At 32.8% G+C, this 13,188-nt stretch overlaps 1 protein-coding gene across 1 annotated transcript in view; it reads left to right on the plus strand.

The window, feature by feature from the left end:
* The window catches only part of LOC121372752 (E3 ubiquitin-protein ligase HACE1-like), a 33,857-nt gene extending 26,529 nt beyond the window's left edge, over window positions 1–7,328 (plus strand). Inside the window, exons 20-26 of the mRNA XM_041499243.1 lie at window positions 67–128; window positions 237–371; window positions 839–970; window positions 1,674–1,769; window positions 2,285–2,355; window positions 5,129–5,242; window positions 6,061–7,328. Coding sequence (XP_041355177.1) covers window positions 67–128; window positions 237–371; window positions 839–970; window positions 1,674–1,769; window positions 2,285–2,355; window positions 5,129–5,242; window positions 6,061–6,163 — 713 coding nt within the window. The 3' untranslated portion in view covers window positions 6,164–7,328. The remainder of the gene's footprint in view (window positions 1–66; window positions 129–236; window positions 372–838; window positions 971–1,673; window positions 1,770–2,284; window positions 2,356–5,128; window positions 5,243–6,060) is intronic.
* The last annotated feature ends 5,860 nt before the right edge of the window (window positions 7,329–13,188 follow it).

Here is a 13,188-nt window from a genome sequence, read left to right on the forward strand (position 1 = left end):
CAACAAAAGTATGATTCTAGACTGATATTTCTGTTAATTATGTTGGATATTTTACTTTATTTTCAGGAATTCCTGTTAACTACACAGACGTAGCCTCCATTGATCCTGAATATGCTAAAAACCTTCAGGTAAGTACAGACACAATCACAGCTCAAATAATAAACTTCTGTATACAATTAGTTATAGTTTGTGATTGCTGCAGTTGGTTTCACTTTTTTGTCTTTTTATGATTTCAGTGGATTCTTGACCATGACATCAGTGAGCTTGGCCTTGACCTAACATTTTCTGTAGAGACTGATGTATTTGGAGTGATGGAGGAGGTGGATCTGATACCAAATGGAAGAGAAATTGCTGTTACTGAAGACAATAAAGTTGGTTTTTGGAAAGTCTTTGTGTATTATCTCCCCTTCTATGAAAGTCTAGGACTAATCTTTCCCAAAATTATTCACTACATTTAGGCCTTTGTGCAATATTTTTAATGGTAGTGACTCAGTTCTAATCAGTATTCTTGTGAAACTCCACAACACGAAATAACCACAACCGCAATGTTCAACACACCAACACAACAACACAAAACAACAACCACAACCACAACACAACACAAGAAAAATAAACATGAAATCACTTGGGTTTTCCTCCATGTATTAATGTAACTGGTATAAAATGAAATATTACTTAAATGAGACGAAAAAGAGATAAACAGGATTTTTTCATATGCACTGTCATCAATGTCATCACAGCAATTTTCAATTTTCCTTGAAAATACAAATTACTGATTGCAATTAATATGAAAATGTAATTTAATATAGGGATCTTTTTTCTACTGTTGTGTTTTCAGAGGGAGTATGTTCAGCTGGTGACAGAGCTGCGAATGACTCAAGCCATTAAACCTCAGATTGAAAGTTTTCTGTCCGGATTCCACGAGTATATTCCTCATGGTCTGGTTCAGCTCTTTGACGAATATGAATTGGTAAAATCTTAATAAATAATATACAAAAATGTGTATATTAAGCCCTAAAAACAAATGGTATGTTTTCAGGAATATGTTGAAAACTTTATATAGGGTAGGTCTTTTTTTTTCTTCTTTTTTTTCTAATTATATACTACATTTGCCTATGTGGGTTCAGATTAAATGTTATGTATGAACTCTTTTCACCTAAAATAGAAAATTATACATTCAATAATTTTAGTTTTCTCCTGAAACACACTATTTTGGTATTTAGGCCTGTTAGCAAAACACTGTAATAGTTGAAAGTACTTTATATTGCCTAATAACTAAGGTCAATGGCTTTAGCAAACACGACCTTTGATCTCTTAAAATTGTGAAATACATATCTTTATCTATATTGTAGCGAAAAAGGCACCTACAAGTAGTTGTCCCTGTCAACAAAGTTTAAACCAGATATCGAGAATATTACTTATTCTCTATCTACTTAGTATTTATCAAGATGACATGAATAAATTACTTTCGAGAAGCACATCATTTTGATTCCAGCTCCATAGTTAATTATCATACAATTTCATGCATGTTGACGGTTTTTGTCCTTTTCCCTTAAATACATTCAATGTAATGACAGTCTTACTTGCTGACAATTTTTTTCAATATCCTTTAAATGTATATACCATACAATTTTAATTTAATGTATGTCAAAATATTATTGGTTTTTATCTAGGAGCTGCTGGTATCGGGACTTCCCGAGATTGACCTGGAGGACTGGAGGACTAACATCTCTTACACAGGTTACTCAGAAACATCCCCAGTCATTCAGGTGAGACATGCTTTTTATCAAAATATCTTGTCTCCATTGTATTTGGATTTATATAACAGTTTGGGGTGTGATATAGATCAGTCGGTAGAGAGCTCACCTGAGGTGTTTTGGTCACAGGATCAAACCTTGATGGACCCATTCCTTGACCCATTGCTTGAAAAATCAACAAGTAATTTTTATTAATTGAGACCGTCACAATGCGTAGGAAGGGGAATTATATTTTGTTTGAAGTGATGTTTGCTTTATTCTGAACATCTGTTTTAATATGAAAATTAGAAAACAAACTACAGTCAAACATTGCTACCTGTGTTATTTGTTGAGCCCAGGTCATCTTGAGGTCGAAAATTGTCCCTTGGAGTACTATTCACAAACATCTATTATATGCATCTCGATCAGTTGATATCTTGTTGGTTCTGTCCCTTCAACATCGAAAAAACCAAGTTTGACTATGTTATTAGTTAACAAAATACATGTACATTAAATGGCATCACTGTATATATTTGATATATTTCCAGTGGTTTTGGCAGATTGTTTCTGAATTCAGCCAACAAGAAAGAGTCTTACTGCTTCAGTTTGTTACTGGAAGGTCAGTATTTATGCAGTGTTCTAGTTTTAATAATATTTAGCATTATCTTTCTGTTTAAATTTTATTTAGAGAATAACTAACAAGTTATGAGGAATTATGAATTATCTGTCCCGAGTGAATGAATGTTGTAAACCCGAGCCTTTGGCAAGGGTTTTACAACATTCATTCACGAGGGATAGATAATTCGTAGCGAGTTGGTTATTCTCTTTATTACCCATTGTCAATTTTAAATGATTTTAATGTAAAAATTCCTCTGCAGTCTACAACAAAGCCATCAGCCATTACGTCATATAATCTTACGTGCATTACATGACGTAATGTAAGTGACGTCATAGCATAACGGCGTTCTTTTTACATCCAAATGTTTACAGTACAAAATAATACAACTGTATTTGCATTTGAAAATAATTATTTTTATATATTACTAAAGCCACTGCTTATGAAAATATACCATTTCATGTTTATGAAACAAATGAGTCCATTTGTTTTTGTAAATCTTTGTAGATCGTATAACGTATGTGTAATCTGCCTCATGAATGGAAACATTATATGAATGAAAGTGAAGTTCCGGCTAATGGCAAGCTACCAACCAAACGTCGTGATTTTTAAGCCAGCCAATCAGTGGCTGTAGAAGCAAACTGCACACTGTGCAGAGATCAAAAAAATAGTACTCCGTATATTTGAGCCCATATGGGTAATAAAACAAATTAGGCTATCCTGAAACAAATATTTTTATAAAATACTTGAATATCTCATTATCTTTTTTGTCCAGCGGGAGAAATCGCTAAAGAAAAAACATTAAGATCTGCTGTTTCAGGGGACAATATTTCGATATCTGAGGTAACCGGAAGTCGGTTCACGTGGTTTTTACTTAGGTAACCAATTGTTCGGTTACGTGAATTATATTTGCATAACCTGTGGATTACCTGATCGGTTACCTCAAAGTTACATTGAAATTATATTTTAAATACATAAGTTTTAGCTCAAACAGAAAGTTAAAACGAAATACAAAAGAAAACGTTTTATAAATCAGTTTCTTTAATGCTTGCAAATCGAAAGAAGTGACTTGTAGATTCTTTTGTTTTCGTACGATCGTAGCATTGTAGATTTATTATTATTATTATTATTCACCAATTGCCATCGGGATCGCAAAAGGTAATTTTTAGTTGCCCGAATCTAAAAACCACTGTCCTCGGGCATCGGGCCACCGTATTCTAGAACCTCTGTGAAGCTTGCGGAAGTTAGCACTATTGTAAAAGGACTAAATATCAGCCCAGTACTGAAACAAAATAGATACATTTGGAGGGAAAATGCCCATTCCCTGGTGCATGATTAGACTAATAATTTTCTTTTATAAATAATAAATAAAGGCTACCATTTGTCACTGATAATATGTAAAATTTAGTATACAGCAGATTTTTAAAAACCCCATTAAAAAAAAAAACCCATCAAAAACCCAAACAACAAATGTCCAGTTCCTCTGAACTATAAAAACAGGCTACTCATTGGTGCATGATTAGATTAATAAAAATAAATCTTATAATAACATAAAAAGAAAGACCACAATTTGACACCGATATTTTGCGGTGGCGATGCAACTTTCACTTTATCGATGGTACTTCTATACTACAGTGACGTTCCAAATGTTTATTTAAAGCTCATTATGCGATGTTAGTGTTTTTCAGCTTTTGTGACATTTTTGCATTTTTGTTTACGTTAAAACCGTTTTCAACCTTTGTAAAATTATAGGCAATCCAATATTATGTCTACATTTATTCCTTTAGAGATAGAATAGCAGCAGATAATTTAGGCACCTTAGCGGTCCGTGCACATTTCTTTAAAACTTTTGGCTCGACTATATACTGAGCCTTTGGTCGCAAGTTACAACCGTTCCAATATACCGTTGTCTACTGGTTTGCTGCATATCAAGTATCTAAAAATCAGTCTAAAACATTTGTCGGAATACTAGTAGTATGTCTGCATGAATAAACTTACTGTAATCGTGAAGTTTGCAAGTTTTAATTTCTGAACGTCTACAGGTCACGACGTAACTGATTTGCTGTTTGCGTAAATTTAATTTTGCGTAACCGACACGCGAACAGAACGGCGGTTCACGTGAAATATTGTGCCCTGTGTTTATTCCACACTGTAGTAGAGCATGACATACTTTAGTGGTAAAACTTTCTTCTGATGTACAGTGTATTGCAGGATCAGTCCCTAAATGGATCCAGAAATTATTTCTTGTTGAAACATATTGGGTATATCAGAGGCCATGAAATTTATGCTAGGCTCACACTGTCAACTGTCACGACGAGTTGGCCAACTGAACGGTTGCATTGTAATTTTCTCAACTGCCAACTTACGACGGGTGTGTTCAGATTAACAATTAAATGGTCATAGAAGTGGAATAGGATGAAAATTGAGTTGTAAGAGCACTCAGACTAGCAACTGAACAGTCGTAGAAGTTGTTAGAACAGAAAGTTGGCCAACTTTGTTGTGGCAGTTGGTAATCTGAGCCTAGTAGCATTAGGCTACATTGTCTGTTGGAAAGAACATAACAAGGCCTCTTGCTGCTCAGTGGGAGTATTCGTGTGACAGAAGCAGATTTCTTCTCTCATGCTGTGACCAAGTCTGTCAATTAACATAGTTATTCATTAACACTGCTGCTAATAATATGCTGAATTGCTGTTATACAAGCAGTCCTTTATGTTCTGGAGCCCTGCTTGATAAAAAAAAAAAAATGTTCAATCTTTAAAATTTGTCTTGTTTTCAGTTCTCGAGTTCCTTATGGTGGATTTTCCAATTTTAGCAGCAGTGGCTTCTCACATCCTTTCACCATCAGTCACGTCAATTCTAGCAGCAACTCACTGCCAACAGCCAGCACATGGTATGTTTTCATACCACTCTCGACATTCATTTTAAACTCGCTGCCAACAACCAGCACATGGTATGGTTTCATACCACTCTCGACATTCATTTTAAACTCGCTGCCAACAACCAGCACATGGTATGTTTTCATACCACTCTCAACATTCATTTTAAACTCGCTGCCAACAACCAGCACATGGTATGTTTTCATACCACTCTCAACATTCATTCTAAACTGAAACATGATTTGTTCACTAATTGACTGTTGTTACATAACAATGTTTTGAAAAATGCAGCATATTCATTCAGAAGGGCAATCTTGAAAAAGGGTTATAACCCAACTGAATCAGTGTTGTTTGGCCACACTTTCTTCATTTTGTGCTTCTAATAACAACTACAATTTTTAATAATATCTATAAAGTGAGTTAAGATACAGGAAACCCGTCCAAAACAAAAATAATCTTGACTTTTCAGGATGGAGAAAAATGTCCAAATGACAACAAATTCATCTTTTCCTTTAAAACATTGTTAATTATAATCTTACACACAATTGTAGCATTATTTTATTCAGACACTTTAAGGGACAAGGAGTATATTAATTAAAGGAAGAATATTTTTTAAAGTATTGTCAAAATATTGAGCCAGTCAAGCCAGGTGTTATCAGTCAATAATTTTTAGTTAAAACCATTATTTCCAAAATTCTATCTGTTCAAGTCCAAAAGATATTCAAACAAACTTGAATCTTATAAATTCCTATCAAAACTTTAGCATGTTTGTCCCGTGTTTTTTTATTGTCCATGCTTAATGATCATCTTTCCCCACTTTGTTTCTTTTCAGTATCAACTTGCTGAAGTTACCTGAATATCCAAGCAAGAAAGTTCTCCAGAAGATGTTAAATATTGCTCTGCAGTGTGGTAGCCAGGGTTACGGTCTTGTGTGATTTATCGACAAAATAATGAAACCAAACACAATGTCGTTTCACAATGTAGGACAAACATTAAAAGCACTAAGCCACCCAGTGTACTGTGTTCAATTAAATTTTGTTGAGATATATACTTCTTTTTAAAAGATGTTTAAGTTGTTTTAAACATGGTTTTAGAGGATACAGAAAATTACATGTGCCCATTGGATATTATTTTTCTTACAACTTGTTTATAACTGTCCCCTTCTCACATTTCATACATGTATGTTAGTTTTGAAACCTGTTATTTCTTGTAAGATAAAATTGTGTTTTATTTCTGAGTTAAGATGCTAAGGTTATCTATTACACACAGCTTGAATAATATTTTTCATATTATTTCACTGAAAAAACATCTACCTTTGGTGTACCATACCATCTTGTAAGTATTCAATAAAATGTCACGCTCAGGTTTTTAAGAATTATCTTTAAAAATATAAAAGACAACAAGTTGTATCAGTATACTGATAATAGTGTGAAGAGAGGCTCGCATAATTTCTATGCAATAAAATAGTAACAAGTTTTGGGGGTTAGTTTTACAAAATTGTAACATAGGTGTGTGGAAACAATAATAATAAACTTGGTACCAGCAATTCCAAGTTTATACCTGTGAAATAATTTTAATTTATGACTTGCTTTAGCTTGTAATAAATAAAACCTTTCACTCCTGACATACTCGATAATAACTAGTAACTTGTTTATTATCTGTGTGGTCGTATGTATATTGTAAAGTTATATGTATGTTATCGTTCATTGTTACATATATTATTCTAGTGATTCTATATTTTTTTTTATTGCTTTTGTCTTTCAACATATGCTTTTATTTTTTATACACATAATTATTGTTTTGAAGAAAATGTGATATTGTTTTAATGTTAACATTTTAATATTCTTAAAAGTTTGGATGTTTTGAGTTTTTGTTTCGCCTTTACGAAGTAAAAGGTTGAGATATAGCTATTACTTTTCTGATGGCATCAACTTTTGAGTTAAAGTTTCATGTTTACATCAGTTTCTTTTCACAAACTATATGTCCTAGATCATTGAAACTTGTGTTGTAGTTGCTCCTATGGATGTTCATCACAATGCAGGTGAAAAGAATTAAAAATTAATTAATTAAATAGTTTTAATTAAAATATATTTGCTTTTTGCTCAGTGTTAATGTTTTCTATTTAGATCTGTTCCTCACAAACTATAAGTTCTACATCAATAAAACTTGGTTTATAGTTGCACCCATGGAAGTTCATCACAGAGCATGTTAAAATTAAAAATTAATTAATTAAACATTTTTAATTAAAGTACATTAATACATTTTGTGTTTAGCTGAACATTAAAGTTTGGCATTTAGCTCCATTTCACATAAACTGTAAGTTCTAGATCGATGAAGCTTATTTAATCATTGTTCCTATAGATTTTTATCACAATGCATGTCAAAACAAAAGAATTAAAAATTAATATAATGGTTTTTAGATGAACATCTTATGGATGATGGTGGGACGTAGCCCAGTGGTAAAGTGTTTGCTTGATGCGCAGTCGGTCTAGGATCGATGCCCGTCGGTGGACCCATTGGGCTATTTCTTGTTCCAGCCAGTGCTCCACAACTAACAAAGGCAGTGGTATCTACTATCCTGTCCGTGGGATGGTGCACATAAAAGATCCCTTGCTGTTAATCAAAAAGAGTAGCCCATGAAGTGGCAAAAACAGGTTTTCTCTTTCAATATCTGTGTGGTCCTTAACCATATGTCTGACGCCATATAACCATAAATAAAATGTGTTGAGTGCGTCATTGAAAACCCCATTTCCTTCCTTCTTATGGATGCAACTATCAGTGACACTGAATATGTTTATAATAGGTGAGACATTGTTATTTCATGTTTCAGTTTGTCATTTTGATGTTCCTGCATGGAACATTTTGCTTTCAAAATTCTGATTAACGACAAGTACAAATCAGTTTAAAAACTGATTGGCAACTACCATTTAACATTTTAAAATTGTGTTTTATATATGCTGGGGTTTATATTTGTTTTTATGTGTACTTAAAGTGCTGTGCCAGATGTATGATGTATTGAGCTATATCAATCAAGATATTATTTAATATGATTAGAATTAGTTTTTTTTTAAATGTAAAAAAATTATATACCAGTATATTTTCCATTTAAAAATATTCCCCTGAAAAACAGAACCAGCTGAATTTGTTTCGGGAATTTCCGTAAGATTTGATCCGTGACGTCACGAAGGGAACTCCTTTCGATAGTCAGCGCCATTGTTCATTGCTTCTTTTGTGTTTATTATGGTTAAATGGCGTGTTGTTGGCGGCTGTAGCAATACAAAAGCCGATAAATTTAGTTTTCACGGATTTCCTAGTAATGTTGCTGTGAGAAAGCTGTGTGTGAATTTGATTAAAACAACGTGGAAATACTGGACAAGAAGAAAATGCCGGAGACCGTTGCGACAGCAGACACTTTAGTTTCGATTCGTCCGAACTGGTTTGTCGGCTTAACCTTTAGACTACTGGATTAATTTTTAACAAAAACCACGTTGAGTGGGTACAAGTTTATAATTTTTACTCACATATATTCACTTAAATATTTGATAAATACATGAAATAAAGTTCATATATGAATTGGTAAGTATAGGAGAAGCCATGTGTTTAGGGAAGTGACGTCACGTATCAGCATGCGCGCGCATCTGGTAGGCAGAAGTCTATCATAATGGCCATTAGTAACAAAGCGAACTAGCGTAGCGTGAATAGCAAAGAATGGCCAACACGTGCTTAAATTACCGCTTGTAGCACGGGAACGCTATTCTACATAGCTCCTGTATGGAGGAGATACATGTACTCTTTCCACCCATAAAATATGACGATTGACCGAGTTCAAAACTATAGCAAACTTCCTTTTTTCTTCTTTTTCTTTTCACCTGAATAAATATTTTTAGTCCATGTATTTTTAAAGCGTCTGGTCCATATTTCAAGTAAAGCATTACAAACGAGCGCGCGCACACACAAATAAAACTAATAAAATAAAACGAGTAGCCTATATTTTTTATTTAAAACTGTTTAAAAGAAATAATTGGCCTACACTTTGTTAAAGGAAATTATTTCTATAAACAATTTTAAATAACCCATATAAATATATATATATATATATATATATATATATATGCATATATGTATATATACATATGCATATATGTATATATACATATACATATATATGTACATATAGATACATATATATGTACATATAGATACACATACATATATATATATATATATATATATATATATGAACATTTGTTACAAATGAACAACCAGTAGACAGTATATAGACAGTAGTTATATATATATATAACACATCAGACTTGTCTACTGGTTCATTTGTAAGGCTTTTCATGAACAATAAATTTAAGCAAGTATCTTATTAGAAAACTTTACAAAAACTTTTAAAACTATTAATTTTATCAAGTCCTTTTTTATTCCTTAAACTTGTTGATATCAGATACATATTAACACATTGTATTAAAATGGAGGAACCAAAATTTAGTTTCCATACATGTTCCATGACCACACATACATTTCTCCCTCTAGCTACAGCGTCCCTTTTTAAATATTAGTACAGAACTTAGCCTTTTAAACCGGATACATCTCAAATTTAATTTACTTGGTCCCTCACCTTTGTGCTTTACATCTTCAGAACATTTTGTAGCATTATTTTTTATATATATATATACATAAAAATTGCCATTAATATTTTAATCGCCTAATCCCATGCAGGCCAGGACATAGTTTAATACGCAGTCGATCTAGGATTGATTCCTGTTGGTGGTCCTATAGGGCTATTTCTCATTCCAGCCAGTGCTCTACAACTGGTGTAACAAAGGCTACACTATTTATTATCCTGTCTGTGGGCTGATGCATATAAAAGATCCCTTATTGTTAATCGGAAAGAGTAATCCATTGTGTGACAGCAGCAGGTTTCCTCCCTAATATTATCTGTGTGATCCCTAAACATGTCCGACTCTATATATCCGTAATTAAAATGACTTGATTGCATTGTTAAATAAAAAGATTCCTTCCTTTCAAATCTAAAACAGTGTCAGTTACCTTTGACAAGAGGCACAGTTTCAAAGGCTATCACTTTCAACCTGATTAATAAACCAGTTAAAACAACAAATTACTGTAAATGGTAACAATACAATGTTTAAATGTAAGACACACATTAACACAATGCAAATATCATTTGATCATTGGTTTATAATGATAATAGAAAAAGAAAATAATAAATATGTGTTGTCTATTGTTTCTCGATATAATTTTATTGATTTTGTAAAGTCTGTTTTTATTAGAAAATAGAGATCCTGGTAAAAAAAGATTAAATCCAAGTGTTATCAATGTCATCATCACATACTGGATAGCCCCAATAATATTGCACATGGTAGTTTGGAAAGTCAGTGAAAAAAAGGTTCTGGTATCCTTCTTATGCACAGAAACATGAGATACTGTAGAAAAGAATCGCTGAATCCAATACCAGTGTTCTCCTTAGCATCCCTTAATTCACCCTAAAACTTAAACGCCCTTAATTCATCGTGAAAGGCCCATTTTTCATCCAAGAGTTGCCGGTTCTCTTTTTGTCCATAAACAGGGATCACTGATACCTAGAAAAAAATAAGAAAGTTGGTAAATTTCTATGATATATAAGTATGAAAGTTTTATATTGTGTATATTGAATATTATTGAAATATTTGAATACACATAAATGTATTTGTGAAGACATATTGACATCTGTCACTGATGACAATAATACTTGTAAATACAATCAGCTCCCCTTTTCTTTCTTTATTTGCTGCAAACAAATTCAGATAACTTATATAATAAATGCATGTAACATAATTTATGTTTTTAATAAAATATGGTGGCTATCACCAACTTGTGGATCAATATCCAGTTTTATTATTAGTATTTATTTATTTTTAATCCCAAACAAATGATTTAATACATTTGATATCCCACCCTGAAATGTTTATACCTTTTATTTTATTATTAAAAAATCAACTTACACATTACAAATACACCTGTGGATCACTTCTTCAATACAAAAAGTAAAACATTATAATTAACATATAATATAATTAATAAATGGAAATATTTCAGAACCATTTTCATATGAAACAATATATATATGCTTGATTGTACACACACACACACACACACACACACACACACACACTCCCTGTTATTTAATTAAAAATATAAATACTCCAGCCACCTACATATTTTATGGCATAATACAATATAAAATATATTCAGATTTTTGTTTTACCCACTATAATGGATCTGTCAATACAAACAAAAAGTTACATAAAACGTTGTTTGTCGATTGACTGGGTAGGCCTACTGTTCACAGGGCATCTTTGTTTCCATGTCAGTTTGGTGGGGTTTTATTTTTTATTTTTATTTTTTATTTTATTATCTTTTCAATTTTCATTTCAATAAATACTGACGTGTATTAGTATTACGAATGAATAACATACAACAAACCTTGTATAAAATGACGATCTCCGTAGTGGGATGGGCAAAGTTGATTGTTGTCAGCTTTAACTGTTCAACGTTTCGCTTCCACTGTATTTGATGAAACTAATTTCATAATCCTTACTACAGTGACTTGTGCATCTAACAACAACGTATGAAATTACCATGACAAAATACCATTCATCAAAACTAGTCTACACTGATTTAATTGACGGAAAAACATTCGATTGTTCATTACTACTAATGCCAGTATTGTCAACTGGTTTCTTGCCTACCAGCGCTCGCGCGGTACCACGTGATCAAAACATGTGACGTCACCGTGGCTTCTCCTATTATTTTCGTGTCTTTTTTTGTATTTTTTATTATTTTAGATCGGCTAATGGTGATTAAAATTAGGCAAAAAATCGAAAAAGTTGCGTTTACTTACGGGCATTTGTGGCCAACTGTCCAGTATTTATGTCCATTATTCCCGATAACAGTGGTTTTCTGACCAGAATTTTTTTTAAAACCCGAACTACGATTCATATTGCAATATTTGGTAATTTTCGTTGTTGGTAAAACGATCAAATTTATTATCAAATTAGCTGTTATAATCAGCTATCGATCCCTGAAAATTACCGCGACGTGCCGCCATTGTTGTCAAGCGAAAATACTTGCCGAAAACCACTTTTTGAACTCAAAATTTCAAGGTATTTTCAATTGAAAAAATCAAAACAAAAACCACCATTTTGAAAAAAAATCTTTTTTCTTTAATTATATTTCCGTTTCCGGTGAGTGTCGTGTGCAAAACGGCGGGAAATATGAATTGGGGAATGCACTGTATACAGTGTACAGTATATCGACTGACGTGACGTCGGGCGAGATATCTCGCCTGCAGTAGTCAGAAGGTTAAGCGAGATATGGGAGTACCATGTGTTATGGCTTTAAAAAAAAAAATGCCGTACCAACAATTTTTCTGCGACACAAAACAAACGACAACAAGCCGACGCCATCCACACCGAAACGACCTTTGGGTGCATATCGTCAATGTCCCAAATTGCGTTATGCTTTCAACTCCGGTCAGTTTGTTTTCTCGTGCACGGTTTGTGCAATCATCGAGATCCGATTTGTTGTCGTTTGCATCTCGTTCATTTGTGAGATTTTTCTTTACAGTTCGAGAACATTAAAACAATGAAGTACAGACAAGTAAGTATCTATAGCCTAGTCTGTCCCATTCTACAAAAAAGTAGGGTTTTTTTGTAAAAAGAAAAAAGAAAAAAAAAAAAAAGCTAATTTTGTATGCATCTTAGAAAACAATTTGCTCAGAAATAAATGACTTGTAAATTCCATAGTATGAAAAAAGGCGTTCCCTGTAAAACGGACTATAAATACATTAAATTAATTTTACTATACCTCCCACAGAGAAAACCTTTTTTCATACTATGAAAACAGTCTGCTCAGAAATAAATAACTTATTTATTTCTGAGCAGACTGTTTTCAC

The sequence above is a fragment of the Gigantopelta aegis genome, chromosome 4 (assembly GCF_016097555.1).
Source record: "Gigantopelta aegis isolate Gae_Host chromosome 4, Gae_host_genome, whole genome shotgun sequence".
Classification (NCBI taxonomy): domain Eukaryota; kingdom Metazoa; phylum Mollusca; class Gastropoda; order Neomphalida; family Peltospiridae; genus Gigantopelta; species Gigantopelta aegis.